At 40.5% G+C, this 23,468-nt stretch overlaps 1 protein-coding gene across 3 annotated transcripts in view; it reads left to right on the top strand.

Annotated features, from left to right (window-relative positions):
* Positions 1–23,468, top strand: part of LOC126412277 (1-phosphatidylinositol 4,5-bisphosphate phosphodiesterase-like) — a 613,130-nt gene that overhangs the window by 279,551 nt on the left and 310,111 nt on the right. For all 3 annotated transcript variants that reach the window (XM_050081785.1, XM_050081786.1, XM_050081784.1), the window contains exons 10-11: positions 4,705–4,798; positions 18,433–18,597. In XM_050081785.1, coding sequence (XP_049937742.1) covers positions 4,705–4,798; positions 18,433–18,597 — 259 coding nt within the window. The remainder of the gene's footprint in view (positions 1–4,704; positions 4,799–18,432; positions 18,598–23,468) is intronic.

Raw genomic sequence — 23,468 nt, 5'->3', positions numbered from 1 at the left:
GCCTTTCTTTCGATACGTGTTGCAAACTGCCCAATGCTTAGGGCACACAGCATGCTCATGTTGGATGAGGCAGTATGGGCAAGACGGAAAAGGGGCACGCGGCCAATGCTGTGACACGTCCTGTTACTGCTGTGGCCATAACTGATGCTGCCCCATGCAACGCTGGGTTGAAGGTTGTACTGCTGCAACGGCAGTCCCATCATCCTGAACACTTGTAGTGTGCCTAAGAGGGGTTGATTGAGCAACTTCTGATACCTCCACCCCCGCCCCCCCCCCCCTCACCCCCCCACCCATTAAGAAATCTCATTGCCTGTGATCCATGACACTTCAAAGGACTGTGCTATATTGAGCACATCTGTAAGTGTCATATTCTTGCACTGTAAAGCTTTTTTTGTGGCCTTCCCTATCCAGGGCCAGACAAATAACAAATCACGAACTATGTGATCAGCATATGATTTGTGATGAGTACTAGTGAAAAATTTATGACGGCAGCTTAACCATGTAATTTTAGAGCCCAGGCTTCATAAGATTGTTTTCTACATTTCTGACAATTGTAAAATTCTACATGCATTGCAATAACATGTGTTCTGTCACAGTAATAGGTTAGAGAGGCTTGCACAATTCATCAAATTATAAGCTGCCCGGTTCTTGCAGAAGTGCAAGTTTGCATGACAACTGATACTTATGCAGTGACAACGAGGAAAGATAGAAAGCCCTACATTAGTTTACATCATCCTTGTGAAAAACCTGGAAATGTTGGTGTAACTGTGTCTTGTAGGAGTCCCAATCTTCAGCTGGTTCATCATCTGGTGGAAAGAGTGACAGTTGCACTGATGGGAGAGTAACCTGTTGCAAACATGCAGATGCCACTTGGTTTAGAGTGGTGGCGACAGCCTGCTGTTGTTCTGAAAAAGCTTGCTGCTTGGCAATGAGACGTTGGGATATTTCTTCCATTAAGACATTCATCAGATGATTTAACACTGACAGTAACACATGGAGAAAACATAACCCTTACTTGTCGCCAAGTTTGCTATAGCAAGAACAAATGTGATTTATCTAATGTCTTACTTTATAGAGGAACACACAAGATAAATGAAGTACAGGGTGTGCGTAGCACTGAACACATTGACTAGACAACTGTAATACTGGTTATAAAACAGGCCAAGCACTCGTTTGTGATCACTTAAATAAAACTGTTTCTTTGGCGACTCACCAGAGCACACCGGGGCACCAACCCAGGTGGCCTTTATAAGCGGACCTGTGAACTGTATAGACGTGCGATCTCTGAGATCATGTGCACCATGAGTGAAGGTACATCAGTTTTAATATTCAAGATATGCTGGTCCAGAAAATTGTACTGTATGTAATGACAGATTCAAAATATCTGTGGTATGCTATTTTTGTGTACTCATGTCAGTAGAATTTGCTAGTATTTGCATTGAAAATGCAAAGCTGCTTGGTTTCTTTGACAGGAATTCAGTATGTGTATTCCAACAGAGTTATGTATTCCAGCATAGTTGTCAATGCTCTAGAGACTGTACCGAACAATACAAGAAGTGTATGGATGAGTATTTGCTACTGACAGAACAGATCTTCCTAATCTGTGAGTGATTTATGTCCTTGACAAATGCTGCACTGTTGAGTATTTCCACAACTAATGGAATAAGTCACTGTAAGCTGGTGCTCTGCAACTCATGATGCTCAGATGTTGATTGGGTCCATATGTTGCTGCTCAGTACCCTCCCATATGTGGTGATGGGTGATGTACTATGTTGGTGCGTAAACCAGAGTCCTGTTTATGTTTAAGATGTTGCAACAGAGTGAGCCACAGTACAATATGCTACACTGTGTTTTACTAGCTTCCTGATTCGCTACTACTCTATTTCATCTTCCGTCAAGCACACCAGAAATATGTGCAGTGATTATAATAGAAGATTTCATAAATTTTTATCCCTTACTTTTCTTGTTAGGTTCCAGGATTGTTGAGAGTTCTAACAGTTTGTTATTGAATGTTGAAAAGTAAAACACTGCTACACAATCCTACTCTCTTATCATGACTATAGATTGTTTCTTGTAAGGAAGGGAAACTTAGGCTCAAAACATATAAACATGCTGTACTTTACAATACACAATGCAGGCTTAAACAACTTAGGTTAACAAGTCAATTATTACAGGTCCTTCTCAAGACTAATGAACAGTTAACAAATCGGCTCAGCTCAGACTAATACTAAGAGGCAGCACTTGTACAGGCAAACATTTACTTATAAGAAAAACTTTGAAAAAAGTCTTCGTAACGAAATATGTGAAAATTTCTCTCTTTGTGTACTGCAATAAATTCAACTGCGACAAATAAATTATATCTTTGAGTATGTAGTCAGAGATAACCCTCAACTGCTACAGAGTATTGGTAATTTAATTTGATGTTAATTTTTTTCTCCTAATATTGGTATGAGAAAAATTGATCTCTCTTTCTTTATAATATGATGTAACTAAGATCATATGGAAATATTTTCTTTTATTGTAAAAATATCTCTCCTTAATTCAGAATATCTGTGACTTCATTAGCTGGTCATAATATATTGCAATGATAACGAAGCCTCTGATTACCTGCAACTACAGAAAAGAATCACATAAACAAATGTTTGCATTCCAAACAAAACTCATTTCCCAATTAGCAGTGATTTTAATTCTTTTGCTTGCATTAATTATGTAATTATCTTTCTGTCCCCACTTTAACTATGTTAATAGCAAATTATGTAACCAACTTAGATTTCACCAACCAAAGATATGAATGCTCTCACTTTTTGTTATGTAATTCATGTTAATTACTTTTCCATATGGATTTTCTCCACCTTTAATAAAATTAACTCATCAGTAATTGTGATTCTAACTTTCCTTGGCAGAATAGTAGAATTAGGTTTAGTTGATATGTAGTATCAAAATATTTCGATAAGAGACCATAATTGTTACTATCTACTGAAATGAACTATTAACACAAATTCTTTATTTTCATTTACTCTTCTGCAATGCTATTATTTGAACTCTAGATGCTTCAGTACAGTTAAACATAGTTTGTATCCAAGTGCCAGAAAATAGTAAGCGGGGGAATCCTACATGCCACGGCCTATTTGGTCCTTGGAGCATATCTCTGTTTCTTCAGGTGTTGACGTTTTGCAACCCACTACAATCCCTGAAATGAAATTTGGCCAATTGTCTTTAATAGTCCTTTAATAGTTAATCAATCTCAGTTTTGTTACATGCTGTTCATTTGATAGTTCCTCTTTACTGGGTTTTACATTAAACATTGGTAAGAGCAGGATCAACTCAATTGTGGGAAAAGTCAATATTAACAAGCAAAGTAATTCCAGTCGTAAATGCGCTAGCACCTGTAAATCAAACAATATGCACTCGAGTCAGTACCTTGGTCAAGACAGCACAAGACCACCCAGTTCCCCACTGAACAAGAACAACAACCCAATAACCTGTGGGAGCACTTTCAGCCAACTAGCAAGATGACATGGACAGAATTGAGATAACTTCTGATACAATTTGTGACACCAGTAACTTCAACCATATGAATATTTGGCTACTATAGTTCCTTCCACACAAACCATTAATCATTACTTTGGCCCACAAAATACTATTAGTCAATAAAGATCTCTCTTGTCAGTACTAAACAGTTCATCCTACAGTGGAATCTTATTTGGAAACCACTATCACCCAGTTTGGTTTTGCTGCTGTCATTATTTTGTATCAATGATGTCTACTAACCCAGTACAGTGTTCAAAGGATAGACCATTCTTGCAGCCAGTCAAATACATTTCTGTGTTTGGTACAAATAAAAGAAAGGGAAAGACAGGATGGAATAACAATATGAATAGATTATTACTCACCACATAGAGAGTGTGTTGAGCATCCAAACGGCACATTTAAAAACAGACTGTTAGGTTAGCTGTCAGACAAAGTGCATTGTCAGATGTTCGTAACACACATCTTCCATTGGAGTGTGCAGTGATGTGGAAGGACAGGATGGTTGACTGTCCAGTGGCATTTTAGGAGGCTGTGCTGGAAGGGTGGATGAGGGAGAGGAGTGAAGCAGACATGGGGAAAGGAAAATTGAGGTGCGCTTTGGAGGAAGAAGGCATATCTGGGGCTGAATTGGGAATATGGAAGGGTATTTGAGGCATGTGGAGGACAGCGACTAGCAAAGGTTGAGATCAGAGGGCCGGGAGGGGGGGGGGGGGGGGTTTATGATGAGAATGAAGAATATGTTGCACCTGCACACTGTAGAAGTGCTGGTATTGGTGGGGAGAATCCAAATGGCATAGCACATGAAGCAGTTGTTAAAGTCAAGCACATCATTTTGCGTGGCATGCTTTGCAGCTGGGTGGTCCAGCTGTGTCTTGAACACATTTTCGCGTTGCAGGCAGACGGCTTGTTAGTAGTGATGCCCATATAGAATGCTGTACAGCGGTTGCAGCTAAGTAGGTGAAGCACATTGCCGATTTCACAGATTGCCCCATCTTAGATGCAGTAGAAAATGCTTGTGTTAGCAGCCATGTGGTCTACCGGCTTCTCTCTCTTTTGTCAGAATGGCAATATACTAATCACCATTATTAGGTATTAACCCTACTTACATAATACTAATTTTTTTATTTCTTCTTTAAACCGGTCTTCTTGCAAATTAACTCTAATTATTCACAGGTGCATTGAATTAGACTGTTGGGATGGAACGAGGGATGATGAAGAACCAATAATAACACATGGCAGAGCAGCATGTACAGATATTTTGTTCAAGGTGATTCCAAACTTTTCAAAGATTTTGTTATAGCTAAGTTTGACATAGAAAAGATGAACAAGTTATGTGTTCTTATATTATTTTGTACCTAAGTACATTGTTTATAAATTGCTGTTTTGTATGTGTTGTAACAGTTGAGCTTGGCACATGTTTATATATTTATTTATATATTTACTGTGCATATAACAATCAGTTTTTGGGCATTGTCATAGCTTTAGTTTATGTACATGATGAGATACAAGGTTGTACTATTTGTAATTCTCTTATGATATAAAAGTGGAATCCATACCTTAATATCAAAAGTGAGGGTCAGAAGTTATGTTTTATATTTAAAAGACAAACTTGTTGCTAAGTACACTAACAGTTTTACAAGTTCACATTAAAATTTGATATCTTTTATTGAATGTAAGTGTTTCTTTGTTAAAAGGTGCTTCTTTATGGTATTTAAGTCAGTTATCTTAAAATAAGATAGTAGTCTATTGTAAAAAAAAAAAAAAGTCCCTTTTGTATGTCGATTGCATCTGCAGCCTTTTTATTATGTGTGATTCTGTGAAAATTTTCGCTTCCCCGTATGTTGTAGTTATGCATGTTGCTGTTCATTACATTATGTACTGGATATAGTTTCACAAACATCATTGTCTGCTGGATATACATAGGTAGAGGGTCAGTATCTTTTATTTTTTGAAAATTTTGTTACAAGGTTCTCTCTTGTTTACCTTAGCTACCATGCATACCGACTCTTTTATAATCTAAAAGGCTTGTCTACATAGACTGCTGATGCAAATTTATCGGTCCAAAAATTTTACCTTAAGGGATCATGGTTCTGGAATGCTGAGACCTGTATTAATATGTACATTCTTATACTGACTTTCTTACAAATATAACCTAATGTGCTCCTTCCAACTCAGGTGTTTATCCAGTATTAATACCAAAAAATTGTATTTGTTTATATGGCTGAATGCCGGCAGAAGTGTAAATTGAGCAACATTTATATTTAGAGTATAATTAAAAAGGAATTTTGTTGTCATTGTCTTTTCATCATTTACAAGTAGCTTATTTGCAGTAATAAAGAAATATTAAATGGATAGCTTGCTACTTATCACATAGATGAGACACTAAATTGCAGCCAGGCACATTGAAAGAAGACTGTTCGATATTGTCAGTTATTGGGCCAGTCTCATATATCTTCCCACTACCACCTACTCCACTCCCGTCATAGACATCTCCTATCCCATCAAAGTTAGGATTGCCTGTGAAATCAACTATGCGGCCTACCAACTAAGCAGCAACCACTGTGTGGTATTCTACATGGATATGACCACCAACAAGCTGTCTGTCTGCATTAATGGTCGTTGCCACCCAGCATGATGTACTTGACATCGGTGACTGCTTCATGATCCATACCATCTTGATTATTCCCATCAACACCAACTTTGCACAGGTGGGAACTCTCCCTGCAATATATCTTCATTCCTGTACCCCATGGTCTCAGCCATTGCTAGTTCCTGTCCTCCATCTGTCCCTGTCCGTTTCCCTGATTCCACTCCAGTTTCTTACACACAAGTTCTATCCCCCCCCCCCCCGCCCCATACAACAGTGGACCTGCATAAAACTTAAAACTTCCCCTTCTCTGCTCCTCTACTGTCATTTCACCCCCCACATAGCAGCCAAACATCCTGTCCTCACCACATCCATGCTCACTTCCATAGGCAACACTACAGAATCTTCCCTACCCCCCACTACCTTCTCTAGCCAAGATCACTGCTCACCATAGTTGGGCCTCAGCTTCCAGATACAACAATGACCACGTATGAAAATGTGTGTGTTTTGTCTACATCGGATGAGGAACTTAGTTCAATAGCTAATAATATCAAGCAGTCTTCTTTCAGTATGTCTGTCTTCCACAGAACACCTCCTCTATGTGGTAAATAGCGATCTATCCATTTCGTGTTGTATTCCATCATGGATTTTCCATTGTTTTATTTGCAGTAATGTAAGTTCACTGACTACTGCAATTGATTTCACTTCTGTTGACAGCAGCTTGCAAATCTCTGCCCCAGCTGATAATGGATGTGTCATCCGTACAACTTACATCTTTGCAATTTTGTTGTTAAGTAAAATCATTAACATACAGAAGGAATAGAAAATGCTCTAAATACCTTTCTGAGGCATGCCACATTGAAGTGCCCTGTAGGTTGATTTGGTCATTACTGACTGTGCATTCTTTTAATGAATTAACTTAGCACACTGTTTACAGGCTTTTAAATAGAAGGCAAATAGTTTTAAGACTACTCACATCTCATACTCTTCTCATTTATGTGATAAACGGTATGATTCATAGTATTAGAAGTGGCAGAACTCACACATAAAAGACTGTTGTGATTGGCAAGTTTTCGGAGCCAGTGGTTCCTTCTTGAGGCAGAAAGGTTGAAGGGGAAGGAAGAAGAGTGAAGGAAAAGGACTGGAGAGGTCTAGGAAAAGGGGTTGACTTTGGGAAAGTCGCCCAGAACCACTGGCCAGTGGAGACACCGTATGGGATGAGAAGGAAAGACTGATTGTTGGGGCTGCATTGGATGAGATTTGAAAACCTGAGAGCTTAAAGGTGGAAGATAGGGTAATGTGCAAGACAGATATTACTACTAAAACTTCATGCATGAGTTAATGAGAGTGAGAAGCTAAGTGCATTATACGTAATAGAGGTGGGAGGAGGCAGTGAAAAATAGATGGGAAAGACAATGAAAGATGTAGGAAACTAAAACGGAGTGAAGCAAAGAGTAGTTACAGTGAAGAAAAGTTGTCATGACTTTGGCACATGTTTCACCACACACTCCATGTGGAGTCTTCCACCAGACACCAGCTTCTCAGAACACTGCAAATGGGAACTAAAACATGTCCTTGGTTCTTGCCACCTACCTGGCCTTAATTTACGTTTATTTCTTCCATCTCAGCTTTTCTTCACTGTAACTACTCTTTGTTTCACTTTGTTTTAGTTTTCTACATATTTCATTGTCTTTCCCGTCTATTTTTCACTGTCCCCTCCCACTTCTATTACGTACAGTGCACTTAGCTTATCACTCTTATTAACTCATGCTTGATGTTTTAGAAGTAATCTCCGTCTTGCATATGACCCTGTCTTCCCTTCAAGCTCTCAGGTTTTGAAATCTTGCCCGATGCAGTCTCCAACAATAAGTCTTTCCTTCTCATCCCATTCAGTAAGTCTCCCCTGACCAACGGTTCTGGGAGACTTTTCCAAAATCTACCCCTTTCCCAGACCTTTCCAGTCCTTTTCCTTCACCCTTCTTCCTTCTCCTTCAACCCTTCTGCCTGAAGAAGGAGCCACTGGCTCCAAAAGCTTGCCATTGACAACAGTCTTTTAAGTGTGTTTTCTGCCGCCTCTTGGTGAGTAGATTTTTTTATCCATCCAATTAAATAATTTTATCATTAATTGATTGTTTTCGTTGTTATACTATTAGAAGTGTTATTCATACCCAGGAAGTTGCCTTTTACATTGTTTCCATTACCCAGTTTGTTTAATGTCCATGTGTAAAAGTTGCTATTAGCGTTACAGTAGATCTCTCTTTCCTAAGGCTAGGCTGTAAATTATAGAATAGATTATATTTGATGAAATGTGCCTCTGTTTGATTCAATATTACTTTTCGTAGCAGACGGCCAAGTTCTGTAGTTAACAACTATGACTGTAGGCATTGTACACATGTATGTTCAGCTCTTTCCAAAACATTCTGTGGAGCAAGGTGTTATCACATCAGATATAATTTCTGGGCTATTTGTGTGTCAAAGTTGCCATTTTATCATCAGATCATTTTGTGTTCTGGAACATTAGAAGTCACTAGTTGCCTGCTGAATCTTTTTCACTTGCTTCGGAACATCGGGAGTTGCATTTTACACATCCTCAAGTCTCATTTAAAGCCAGTTCTTGAAACTTTAATGCAGTTCTTATAACTGTCCTAATTATCAAATAAAATTGCTCCACATCTTTGTACGGAAAAATCAGAAAGTCACCTGTGATTGGATAGTTAATTGTGTAGTTTTTTGTGTCAGTCATTTTTTCCTTTTTATACACTGGTAGAATCTTAAGTGATTTTCAAGAGGTCAGGAAATTTCCATCGTAGAGGAAGGTATTTATTTAGTGTGTCAGTGACTTAGTAACCCTCTTCTGCATTTCTTTAGCAGCTTATGTGAAATGTCACCCCAGCTACAAGACATATTAGCTCAAATTTTTTAGATGATTGCTAGGATAGAGTGTCGGTTAGACCGTCAGTGAGCGAGCACTTCGATTTCCTGCTGCTAATAAGGCGAGTACACCGTTCGCTTGTTACACATTTTTGCGAGCTTCAAACAGGTACAACTTATTTTTTCAGTTATCTGTGTAGTTACTATTTTATTTTTGTAATTTCTTGCGTGTTTGAGTGCCTACTAGACACAACCGTTTATTTTAATAACAGTGTAGTGTACAGTATCGCCGTTGCTATCGACCCTCGTATCGTACAGGCTTTTGTTTGTTTGGTTAGAACAGCTCAGTGTCGGTTAGACCGTCAGTGAGCGAGCACTTCGATTTCCTGCTGCTAATAAGGCGAGTACACCGTTCGCTTGTTACACATTTTTGCGAGCTTCAAACAGGTACAACTTATTTTTTCAGTTATCTGTGTAGTTACTATTTTATTTTTGTAATTTCTTGCGTGTTTGAGTGCCTACTAGACACAACCGTTTATTTTAATAACAGTGTAGTGTACAGTATCGCCGTTGCTATCGACCCTCGTATCGTACAGGCTTTTGTTTGTTTGGGTAGAACAGCTCAGTGTCGGTTAGACCGTCAGTGAGAGAGCACTTCGATTTCCTGCTGCTAATAAGGCGAGTACACCGTTCGCTTGTAGGGTAAACATAGCCATGTGTAGGGACTGTGGTTGTTGTGAGCGGACGCAAGGAGAATTGGCCACTCTTCGGGGGCAGGTGGAGGCTTTGTCTGTTAGGCTCATCGAGCTCGAGGCGCAGGCGTCGGCTCGTAGTGGCGTTGGGGCAACTGTGGTGAGACCTATGCCTACTTCGGTGGCCTTGGAATCACATGGAACCCCTGATGTCGCTGCGTCTTCCGGCAGTGAGCATCTTACCGGTCAGCCATCACTCCAGGGTGAATGGCGGACAGTGGTGGGCTCGCGCGTGCCTGGCCGAAAGGCGAAGGTGGGATCTGGCCGCGTGGCAGCTGCCTTACCCCTTTCCAACAGGTACGGGGTGCTTCCTAGTGGTGATGACATCGTTTCCGAGCCACCACAGGATGCCTCGCCTGTTGGGCCAGTGGCCGATTCTCCGGCAAGGTCCCGACAGTCACAGAGGGCGGGCCTATTAGTTATAGGGAGCTCCAACGTTAGGCGGGTTATGGAGCCCCTTAGGAAAATAGCGGGTAGGTCGGGGAAGAATGCCAGTGTGCACTCGGTGTGCTTGCCGGGGGGTCTCGTCCGTAATGTGGAGGAGGCCCTTCCGGCAGCTATTGAACGCACTGGGTGTGACCGGCTGCAGATAGTAGCACATGTCGGAACGAATGACGCCTGCCGCTTGGGTTCTGAGGCCATCCTTGGTTCCTTCCGGCGGCTGGCTGATTTGGTGAAGACAACCAGCACCGCACGCGGAGTGCAAGCTGAGCTTAATATCTGCAGCATAGTGCCCAGAGTCGATCGCGGTCCTCTGGTTTGGAGCCGTGTGGAGGGTCTAAACCAGAGGCTCAGACGACTCTGCGACTATAATGGTTGCAAATTCATCGACCTCCGTTATTGGGTGGAGAACTGTAGGGCCCCCCTAGACAGGTCAGGCGTGCACTACACACCGGAAGCAGCTACTAGGGTAGCAGAGTACGTGTGGCGTGCACACGGGGGTTTTTTAGGTTAGAGGGACCCCCCCTTGGGCGAAACGATAAAATACCTGACGGCTTACCAGAGAGGACATTATCATCGATGATAAAGAACGTCCGTCCTCAGAGACCAAAAACAGGAAAAGTCAACGTAATATTGGTAAACTGCAGGAGTATCCAGGGCAAGGTTCCTGAATTAGTATCTCTTATTGAAGGAAATAGTGCGCATATAGTATTAGGAACGGAAAGTTGGTTAAAACCGGAAGTGAACAGTAACGAAATCCTAGACACAGAATGGAATATATACCGCAAGGATAGGATAAACGCCAATGGTGGAGGAGTATTTATAGCAGTAAAGAATTCAATAATATCCAGTGAAGTTATTAGCGAATGCGAATGTGAAATAATCTGGGTTAAGTTAAGTATCAAAGGTGGGTCAGATATGATAGTCGGATGCTTCTATAGACCACCTGCATCAGCAACCGTAGTAGTTGAGCGCCTCAGAGAGAACCTGCAGAACGTCGTGAAGAAGTTTCGTGATCATACTATTGTAATAGGGGGAGACTTCAATCTACCAGGTATAGAATGGGATAGTCACACAATCAGAACTGGAGCCAGGGACAGAGACTCTTGTGACATTATCCTGACTGCCTTGTCCGAGAATTACTTCGAGCAGATAGTTAGAGAACCAACTCGTGAAGCTAACGTTTTAGACCTCATAGCAACAAATAGACCGGAACTTTTCGACTCCGTGAATGTAGAAGAGGGTATCAGTGATCATAAGTCAGTGGTTGCATCAATGACTACAAGTGTAATAAGAAATGCCAAGAAAGGAAGGAAAATATATTTGCTTAACAAGAGTGATAGGGCACAAATCGCAGAATATCTGAGTGACCACCATCAAACGTTCATTTCTGAGGAAGAGGATGTGGAACAAAAATGGAAAAAATTCAGAAACATCGTCCAGTACGCCTTAGATAAGTTCGTACCGACTAAGGTCCAAAGCGAGGGGAAAGATCCGCCGTGGTATAACAATCATGTACGAAAGGTACTACGGAAACAAAGAAAGCTTCATCATAGGTTTAAGAGTAGTCGAATCATAGCTGATAAGGAAAAGCTGAACGAAGCGAAAAAGAGCGTAAAGAGAGCAATGAGAGAAGCATTCAACGAATTCGAACATAAAACATTGGCAAACAATCTAAACAAGAACCCTAAAAAGTTTTGGTCATATGTAAAATCGGTAAGCGGATCTAAATCCCCTATTCAGTCACTCGTTGACCACGATGGCACCGAAACAGAGGACGACCGAAGAAAGGCAGAAATACTGAATTCAGTGTTCCGAAACTGTTTCACTGCGGAAAATCGTAACACGGTCCCTGACTTCAGCCGTCGCACGGACGCCAAAATGGAAAATATTGAAATAAACGATATCGGAATTGAAAAACAACTGCTATCACTTAGTAGCGGAAAAGCATCCGGACCAGACGAGATACCCTTAAGATTCTACAGTGATTATGCTAAAGAACTTGCCCCCTTTCTATCAGCAATTTATCGTAGATCGCTGGAAGAACGTAAAGTACCTAGCGACTGGAAGAAAGCGCAGGTCGTTCCCATTTTCAAGAAGGGTCATAAATCAGATGCGAATAATTATAGGCCTATTTCGCTTACGTCAATCTGTTGTAGAATAATGGAACATGTTTTGTGTTCTCGTATTATGACGTTCTTAGATAATACAAATCTCCTTCATCATAACCAACATGGATTCCGCAAACAGAGATCATGTGAAACTCAGCTCGCCCTATTTGTCCAAGAAATTCACAGTGCCGTAGACACTGGCGAGCAGATTGATGCCGTATTCCTGGACTTCAGGAAGGCATTTGATACGGTTCCGCACTTACGTTTAGTGAAAAAAATACGAGCTTACGGAATATCGGACCAGGTTTGTGATTGGATTCAGGATTTCCTAGAAGAAAGAACACAACATGTCATTCTTAACGGTTCAAAATCTGCAGATGTAGAGGTAATTTCGGGAGTACCGCAGGGAAGCGTGATAGGACCTTTATTGTTTACAATATACATAAATGACTTAGTTGACAACATCGGTAGCTCCGTGAGGCTATTTGCAGATGACACGGTTGTCTACAAGAAAGTAGCAACATCAGAAGACTCGTACGTACTCCAGGAGGACCTGCAGAGGATTAATGCATGGTGCGACAGCTGGCAGCTTTCCCTAAACGTAGATAAATGTAATATAATGCGCATACATAGGGGCAGAAATCCATTCCAGTACGATTATGCCATAGGTGGTAAATCATTGGAAGCGGTAACGACCGTAAAATACTTAGGAGTTACTATCCGGAGCGATCTGAAGTGGAATGATCACATAAAACAAATAGTGGGAAAAGCAGGCGCCAGGTTGAGATTCATAGGAAGAATTCTAAGAAAATGTGACTCATCGACGAAAGAAGTAGCTTACAAAACGCTTGTTCGTCCGATTCTTGAGTATTGCTCATCAGTATGGGACCCTTACCAGGTTGGATTAATAGAAGAGATAGACATGATCCAGCGAAAAGCAGCGCGATTCGTCATGGGGACATTTAGTCAGCGCGAGAGCGTTACGGAGATGCTGAACAAGCTCCAGTGGCGGACACTTCAAGAAAGGCGTTACGCAATACGGAGAGGTTTATTATCGAAATTACGAGAGAGCACATTCCGGGAAGAGATGGGCAACATATTACTACCGCCCACATATATCTCGCGTAATGATCACAACGAAAAGATCCGAGAAATTAGAGCAAATACGGAGACTTACAAGCAGTCGTTCTTTCCACGCACAATTCGTGAATGGAACAGGGAAGGGGGGATCAGATAGTGGTACAATAAGTACCCTCCGCCACACACCGTAAGGTGGCTCGCGGAGTATAGATGTAGATGTAGATGTAGATGTAGGATATCTTTCTCAGTAATGCCTTGGATGAAAAACATTGTCTAGTGTTTTCTAAAATGAGGGCCCACTCATATAGTTCAGTTGTGCCAATTGTACTGAAGTTTTGTACAAACTTCTGTCATGCTTCTTCTGGGTCACTTATTATTTCAGGTGCTTTCTTTTCATGTTATGCTGTTTTGTTCACAATGCTTTTTTTCTTCCCACAGTCTTTGTAGATTATGTTCTGGGCTGTTTTACTAACACAACTGGCGTTGGTTATTTGAAAGGCATATTACCAAATTTTAAGTTTAGTAAAGGTGTGTCTGCAATTTTTCATAAGTTCATACTGTGTTAAAAGTATTGTAATTTAGTTCCTTTGAAGCATATGTAACAATATTTCATGGTCTTTTTCAGTTCATTGATTTCAGGAGGGAACTTCTCAGGACTATCATTTAGAGCTTTATTTAGTTCTTTTATTGTAGGACATGTTTAAAGTTTTATTGAATAGCTTATAAAACATCTCCCATTTCTCATTCAGAACAGTTGTTGTGTCTGCATTACATACACTAATCTCTATAGTAAGGGTTCTGTGCTCAGATATGTGGTTTTCTAAAGTTATTAGGTGTGCTGCCTCCTTTCATATCTTTGTGGGAACATGATCAATGCATGTCTGCACATCTGTATAAATTCTTGTTGGTGCTGAGCTGTAATACTCTCATAACTCAACATAATACAAATACTTAATGCTATTATTTAATGATTCTATGTCAATGTCTCCAACAAACAACACAACACATGGTGTTCTTCTCATTTTTTAAGGAAAAAAACCTTATAGTCTCCAGTAAGTCCTCTAGACAAGTGTTTCCTGACTGCCATGTTGCGACACATTAGTATGTCGTTATTACATGTCAGGTGCATTAATGTCTTAATATCTGACAAAATAATTTTTAAAGCCTTAATGTCATATAAAACATCTATAAATTATCACCAAATCATTTCTTGGAGTAGCCCTATTTGCAAGAAATGCCTTACGCCTTATATTCCTATTCAAGAGTCTTATGAAATAAGTTTCTAAAACATACCTCATCATCGTTAAAAAAAGAAAAAGAAAAAGAAAAAAAACCCTAGGGAAAAAACCAAACATAGGGGTGTCACAAAAGTTTGAAATATACTTTTGTGTGCACCAAAGGAAAACAAGGTTGAGAGATGGCGGCTCTAGACAATTAAAAAATTCTTCAATGTTGCTTCCATGTGAGCTATACAGGGTTGATATAATCTGGCTGTTTTTCTGTAGTTTTAAATTTATTTCTGCCTCAGGTACCACTTTGGTACTCAGATCAACACATTTGATATTTTCACATGCTGTATCATTGTTGTTGTTGTTGTGGTCTTCAGTCCTGAGACTGGTTTGATGCAGCTCTCCATGCTACTCTATCCTGTGCAAGCTTTTTCATCTCCCAGTACCTACTGCAACCTACATCCTTCTGAATCTGCTTAGTGTATTCATCTCTTGGTCTCCCTCTACGATTTTTACCCTCCACGCTGCCCTCCAATACTAAATTGGTGATCCCTTGATGCCTCAGAACATGTCCTACCAACCGATCCCTTCTTCTGGTCAAGTTGTGCCACAAACTTCTCTTCTCCCCAATCCTATTCAATACTTCCTCATTAGTTATGTGATCTACCCATCTAATCTTCAGCATTTTTCTGTAGCACCACATTTCGAAAGCTTCTATTCTCTTCTTGTCCAAACTATTTATCGTCCATGTTTCACTTCCATACATGGCTACACTCCATACGAATACTTTCAGAAATGACTTCCTGACACTTAAATCAATACTGGATGTTAACAAATTTCTCTTCTTCAGAAACGCTTTCCTTGCCATTGCCAGCCTACATTTTATATCCTCTCTACTTCGACCATCATCAGTTATTTTGCTCCCCAAATAGCAAAACTCCTTTACTACTTTAAGTGCCTCATTTCCTAATCTAATTCCCTCGGCATCACCCGACTTAATTAGACTACATTCCATTATCCTTGTTTTGCTTTTGTTGATGTTCATCTTATATCCTCCTTTCAAGACACTGTCCATTCCATTCAACTGCTCTTCCAAGTCCTTTGCTGTCTCTGACAGAATTACAATGTCATCGGCGAACCTCAAAGTTTTTATTTCTTCTCCATGAATTTCAATACCTACTCCAAATTTTTCTTTTGTTTCCTTTACTGCTTGCTCAATATACAGATTGAACAACATCGGGGAGAGGCTACAACCCTGTCTTACTCCCTTCCCAACCACTGCTTCCCTTTCATGTCCCTCGACTCTTATAACTGCCATCTGGTTTCTGTACAAATTGTAAATAGCCTTTCGCTCCCTGTATTTTACCCCTGCCACCTTTAGAATTAGAAAGAGAGTATTCCAGTCAACATTGTCAAAAGCTTTCTCTAAGTCTACAAATGCTAGAAACGTAGGTTTGCCTTTCCTTAATCTTTCTTCTAAGATAAGTCGTAAGGTCAGTATTGCCTCACGTGTTCCAGTGTTTCTACGGAACCCAAACTGATCTTCCCCGAGGTTGACTTCTACTAGTTTTTCCATTTGTCTGTAAAGAATTCGTGTTAGTATTTTGCAGCTGTGACTTATTAAGCTGATAGTTCGGTAATTTTCACATCTGTCAACACCTGCTTTCTTTGGGATTGGAATTATTATATTCTTCTTGAAGTCTGAGGGTATTTCGCCTGTTTCATACATCTTGCTCACCAGATGGTAGAGTTTTGTCAGGACTGGCTCTCCCACGGCCGTCAGTAGTTCCAATGGAATATTGTCTACTCCGGGGGCCTTGTTTCGACTCAGGTCTTTCAGTGCTCTGTCAAACTCTTCACGCAGTATCATATCTCCCATTTCATCTTCATCTACATCCCCTTCCATTTCCATAATATTGTCCTCAAGTACATCGCCCTTGTATAGACCCTCTATATACTCCTTCCACCTTTCTGCTTTCCCTTCTTTGCTTAGAACTGGGTTTCCATCTGAGCTCTTGATATTCATACCAATCGTTCTCTTATCTCCAAAGGTCTCTTTAATTTTCCTGTAGGCGGTATCTATCTTACCCCTAGTGAGATAGGCCTCTACATCCTTACATTTGTCCTCTAGCCATCCCTGCTTAGCCATTTTGCACTTCCTGTCGATCTCATTTTTGAGATGTTTGTATTCCTTTTTGCCTGTTTCACGTACTGCATTTTTATATTTTCTCCTTTCATCAATTAAATTCAGTATTTCTTCTGTTACCCAAGGATTTCTACTAGCCCTCATCTTTTTACCTACTTGATCCTCTGCTGCCTTCACTACTTCATCCCTCAATGCTACCCATTCTTCTTCTACTGTATTTCTTTCCCCCATTCCTGTCAATTGTTCCCTTATGCTCTCCCTGAATCTCTGTACAACCTCTGGTTCTTTTAGTTTATCCAGGTCCCATCTCCTTAAATTCCCACCTTTTTGTGCAGTTTCTTCAGTTTTAATCTACAGGTCATAACCAATAGATTGTGGTCAGAGTCCACATCTGCCCCTGGAAATGTCTTACAATTTAAAACCTGGTTCCTAAATCTCTGTCTTACCATTATATAATCTATCTGATACCTTCTAGTATCTCCAGGGTTCTTCCATGTATACAACCTTCTTTCATGATTCTTAAACCAAGTGTTAGCTATGATTATGTTGTGCTCTGTGCAAAATTCTACCAGGCGGCTTCCTCTTTCATTTCTGTCCCCCAATCCATATTCACCTACTATGTTTCCTTCTCTCCCTTTTCCTACACTCGAATTCCAGTTACCCATGACTATTAAATTTTCGTCTCCCTTCACAATCTGAATAATTTCTTTTATTTCATCATACATTTCTTCAATTTCTTCGTCATCTGCAGAGCTAGTTGGCATATAAACTTGTACTACTGTAGTTGGTGTGGGCTTCGTGTCTATCTTGGCCACAATAATGCGTTCACTATGCTGTTTGTAGTAGCTTACCCGCATTCCTATTTTCCTATTCATTATTAAACCTACTCCTGCATTACCCCTATTTGATTTTGTGTTTATAACCCTGTAGTCACCTGACCAGAAGTCTTGTTCCTCCTGCCACCGAACTTCACTAATTCCCACTATATCTAACTTCAACCTATCCATTTCCCTTTTTAAATTTTCTAACCTACCTGCCCGATTAAGGGATCTGACGTTCCACGCTCCGATCCGTAGAACGCCAGTTTTCTTTCTCCTGATAACGACATCCTCTATCATTTCTGTTATAAATACCTAAACTACCACTTTGTGTGTCTTCCTACAGAACAATCTATAAAGAACTATCTATAAAGAAAAGTGGTTTAGTTTCATTTAGAAACATTCCTAAATGCTCTTCTTTATTTGTTACATACTGGACTTTCAGTTAAGTTATTTTAACTTTGCATGCTAAGGTAGCAGTATCTGCTCTAGGGATTAATTTTCTGTGCTTTACTCAAAAAAACTATACCCATTGCCTGTGTGATGGAGAATTTTGCTTAAGTCATATTTTACTGTGATAATTCCACTTTCCCTGTCACACAGAATACTTTTGCAATCATAATTTAGGTGCAATCCGTGTTTGAGATGTAAGTGTCTGCCCAGTTTACCTATATCCACTATTCTACATGTTCCAGACGAAGTCACATCTATATCATTTTCATGTTAATTTTTTCTCTCTCCATATTGACCCAGGAATTGTATGTTAGGTCATACCAATGAGGTAACATTGTATTTACTTTTAAGAATTTTCGCAGATTTGTTAACTAATTTTATGATGTGTGAACTGGAAGTGATTTTTCTGACAGGATGTCATACATGCAATACGGGACACTGCGTTTGTGACATCGGAGTACCCCGTCATTCTCTCTCTTGAGAACCACTGCAGCAAGGCTCAACAGTACAAACTGGCCAGATACTGCAATGACATCCTGGGTGATATGCTGCTCAAGGAACCACTCCCAGATTTTCCGGTGAGGCCTTCTCCAAGTTTTATACTAGTAAAACTAGAAATAATTACCTTTGCTTATGAGAACGCAATCAGTTCCACTATAAAAACACAAATAAAGGACAGGCAGTGAAAACGTCACAAAAATTTTTGAGTGTTTTTCTAAAAAGATGTCATCAAATAGACTGAACAGAATACTGCAATTTTTTATGAAGGAGTATTTATTTATTTATCTTTTTATCCAGGGACCATCTGACAACAATATAGGATTTGTCATTGCAATCCAATGACAATAAATAGCTCCAAAATATGCATACACATAGAATATATAAGAATATTTTCATGAAGATAGGACACGTGGGCTTTATTGAAGGAACCATCCTGGAATTTGCCTGAAATGAATCGGGAAAATCATGGAAAACTTAAACCACAATGGCCTGACAATAAAAAAGCTCCACTCTTACAAGTATGAGGTCAGTGTCTTTGACAACTGCACATCCTAATTTCGTGGGTGGAATATAAAAAAGTAGGTTTGAACTGTATCTTTGTATCTCTCTTCACTGTCACTGCATTTGTGCTAGCTGAATACCTGATTAAATGTCATTTGAGAACCACTAAAGCTAGGCTAATGATACCTACTGGTGAATCCAAGACCACGGATATATTATTATGTCCCTTGCATTCCCTTTCATCTTATCAGAAAACTGACTCCAGGCTTCTAAACATGCTGCTATGCCCCATACTTGTCTCCGTGTCCTCCCTTCAGTCCATCGGGAAAAGTGAGTCAGCATTGCTCTCACAATAAGTGACATGTTGAAGTCAGAAGAATGATAAAACATTAGTATTAAGCACTATAGATTTTGGCACATTGTAATGTGACAGGGTGTTGTAGTTGTTCTCTACTCTGAATCCCCAAAGTTATCTTTAATTTTGTAGTGTGAAGTGTGTTTAGTTGCTGATGTATTTTACTATAGTTTTTACATCTTTGGGAATTTATTATGTGATTTTATTCTTCCTTTCTTTTGTTTCCTTGGCACTCATCCCTTCTAGTACAGGGTTATTGTTACTTAACTTTGTGGTAGGATTCCATGCCATTTATGATACCACAGTCATCAAGGTAACCTAAGGGAGGGTGGTCTTGTGCAAATTCTGTCTGTTCATGCAAATTTTTGTTCTAAGTATTATCATATTTTAACTGCATGTGTATTCTCTGAAGTGTAATTTGGGCACCAGCCCAGCATTTATCAACACTGGTGTGTATGACTTCATACACAATAGTAAGGAGGTTTGGACCACAGAGTTGTGTGGCAACTCTTGCCATAGGAGAGTTGGAGAGGAACAGAAATAATTAGTGAAAAAGTCAACACAACAAACAGAATATTTACTTAACTTGTATTTCTCCAAGTGAAAAAAAGACTCAATGCAAATAATGCAGCAAGATACAGAACGTCCAGCTATCACAATGTCAACATGCTCCCTGAAGTAAGCACAAACAAATGAAGTCAGAGCCGTGACTAGGTAGCATCCACGTTGTGTCACACAGTGAAGTGACTCCGAGACACATGGGCTGAGTGGCTGCTGCCGGCCATCCTGTATCACAGCTGCAAAGGGTGCTTGTAGTCCAGAGTTACAAGAGGTGTGCCTCAGTGGGCGTGCACCATTGGGTTCACCACAGATCTTGCATGACCACTATCAGCATCTAAGGTAAACAGTGGTGGAAGCGGGCAGGAGCTGGATGCAGTGAGTGCTGCTGCATCCAGGTGTGCATGGAATATGAAGCCACAAAACCTGCAGCAGGATCACACAATTCACAAGCACAAGCTTGATTTTGGTGGTAACACAGCAATCCTCTGGTCATGCAGGAGAAACATAGAATGTGGAATACGTCGTACAATGGTGCCTCCTCCAGCACCTCCGTCTGCCATACAATCTGTAAAAGACCGAATTGTTAGTGTCACTTTGCCTGCCTGGGCAGAGTGGGCATCACCCACCATGGTGGGTGCAGCAACTGAAGCAATGTGAGGTGGTGCCAACCATGTAATAACTCCGCCGGCGATGGTCTGTCGCATTCCTGGGAGCAGTAGGAAGACAAGAATTGCAACAAAGCTTGATCCTGTGTGTGGGAGGCATGAAGTTTGTGCATCTGTTGCTTAAATGTTTGTACAAAGTGTTCAGCTTTGTCATTGGATTGCATATGGAGTGGTGCACTCATGATGTGGTCAATGCTAGAGGACTGCAAACTGTTCAAACTCGGCAGCAACAAACTGAGGGCCATTGTTAGTCACAATCAATGCATATAGACTTTGCCAAGTGCAGTGGCATTGCTCTAATTGCTTGGTGCAAACGACACCCCAGTGACTTTGGTGAAGCAAATGAAGCTTGTCAGGCTGGAAAATCTGAGTAACCCTTACACATGACTGGTCATTAATGGTGTGAAGTGAAATGATACCTTGATGAAATACAAGGATGTGTTGATGGGCAAAATATTGGTAAACTTCAGAACTGGGAATCTGCCTGGTTGAACACGGTTAACCAGTGTGGATATGGTGCAACAGAATTTTCAAATCAGGATCCGCTGCTCAGACCTGGGCAATTTTTCTGTGAATGAGTGAAAAGCTATGCAAAATGTCTGTGTCTTGTGCATTAATTGTAGCAATGAGGAGCAGAGGTCTCGTCAGATGTGGAATCAGGGCCAGCAGGGAGGTGAGAAAGAGCATCTACTTTGGCATGCTTAGAAGCATGTCAGTACACAGTCTCATATTGGTAACTTAACAAAAGAAGAGGCCACTGTTGCAGCTTATGTGCTGTGTGAGTTGAGACTGACTGAGAAGGGCTAAACGAAGATTGCAGAGGTTTATGATCAGTCACCAATTAAAATCTTGTGCCAAAAAAGATACTGAAGAAACTTAGTGACACAATAGGTGCTCATGAGATCCTCATTTTCAATTTGTGAATAATTGCATTGAGCTTTGTTCAATAACTTTGCAACAAAGGCAGTAAGCCTGTCAACAGAATCAAATTCATGCAACAAAACTGCACCAATGCTGTAAGATGTAGCATCCACAAGAGCTCTAACGAAGCATTGCTGTACATTGTCATTCATTGTGACATGGCTGGAAAATTATGGGCTTTGCCTAAACACTTAGAAAACAAATCCTGAAATTCTGCACATAACTTAGCAACTCTGTCCCAAGAATCAAAGGAAGAAACAGAAAATACATTGACCTGATTGCTTAACCCAAACAAATCAAAAGAGTTCAGACCAGTAATATTAGCACTGTCTAGGAAAGAAAACACTGTAAATGTTACTGTCTTCATCAAATTTTGGAAAGTTGCAGAAAGGCTACAAGTGTCTAAGACAGGAATGGCTTGGTTGTTATTCACTGTCAGCATATGTTGCAATGCATACAACTTAGGTTTGCCAAGCAATTCATTAGTGCCACGATTGAGAAATGTCACTGAAGCTCCAGTGTGAAGTTGCAAGTGGACTGATTGTGCAGCAGTAGTAAGAGAGACTAGTTTCATTATACAAGGGGCAAGGTCAGCGAGCATGTGCCATATTACAGCGAGGGTACAGCTTCACACCTTGTGCTGCCGGATGCGACACATGTTGACTTGAGCACTGTAGCTGCGGTCGGCTAGGTTTCTGTTCATGAGCTGGCTGCGAGACCTGTTTGTCATGGCTATCTACAGACAGACAGGTGCTACCTCAAAACTGCCTGCAGCACTTTCACAGGAATCTTGATAATTCAGAACCTATTGCAAAGAATGGTCTGGGTATTTATGAATCTGTTCTCAAATTTGAGAATCAGCTGCATTGTGTGTAATAGCACCCCAAATCATTGCATAACTGAAGTATTTGCCACAGTCACATTTGAATCTACACTGTCTAACAAGGCCTTGCAGTTTGGTCACACACTGCCAGTATGTCTGTCCTTGTTTACACAATCTAAAGAATTTGCAACAGGCAACCACCACCTATACCCTGTCTTCATAATACATTGTAAGCCCTTGCAATAGGTCATCAGATCATACCAGTTCAGAGCAGGACTTGGGAAATAACTTGGCACACAGCCTATAAATAGTCAGTCCCTCCATGGCTAAGAAATAAGAATGTGCATCAGTACCTTGTATGTGATACGCTGCAATGTGTTCATTGAACTGTGCAAGGTATTCTGTCCTGTCTTTCTTTGCCTTGTCAAACTCACAAAATGGCAGCACATACACAGGCAGCTGAGGCGGTTGTGCTGCTGTTGGTTCTGGTGTCTTGTGTGAAGTCATCTGCATTGTCATGAAGTGATTCATCACTTCAAGAAGTTGTGCCACTTGTTGAATCTGAAACTGAATAAAGTGGCTGCAGGCAGTGCAGCAGGCGATTGTGGCTTGGCAGCTGTAGTAACAACCAACTTGCGAAGGCAAACAGCAAAGAGTAAAAATAACACAGAGAGAGCAGAAAGGGGTACAAATTGACAACCGTGAAACTTAGAACATAAAGAATACAAGCAAGGGAAACATTGGATACCCAAAACGAAGCAGTTGAAAGAGATGACAGAACAGGGAAAAGTCAACAGGATGATTGGCACACATAGGGACTGCCGCCATTCACCATGATTTGTTGTGTATGGCTGTGTACACAATGGCAATGAGAGGTGGGCTACAGAGTTGTGTGGCAACTGTCTTAGGAAAGCTGGATGGTAGCAGAAATGATTAATAAACAAATTAATACAACAGACAGAAGATTTACATGACTTTTATTTCCCCAAGTGAATGAAGACTAATTACAAATAATGCAGCAAGAAACAGAGTCTGGCTATCGCAATGTCAACAGTGATGAGACTCCCTGTTGTAAGTACAAATGAATTGAGTTGGAGTCACGACTGGGTAGCGTCTGAGTAG

The sequence above is a fragment of the Schistocerca serialis genome, chromosome 7 (assembly GCF_023864345.2).
Source record: "Schistocerca serialis cubense isolate TAMUIC-IGC-003099 chromosome 7, iqSchSeri2.2, whole genome shotgun sequence".
NCBI lineage: Eukaryota > Metazoa > Arthropoda > Insecta > Orthoptera > Acrididae > Schistocerca > Schistocerca serialis.
The sequence above is the reverse complement of the archived record's forward strand: the minus strand, read 5'-3'. Positions and strand labels throughout refer to the sequence as shown.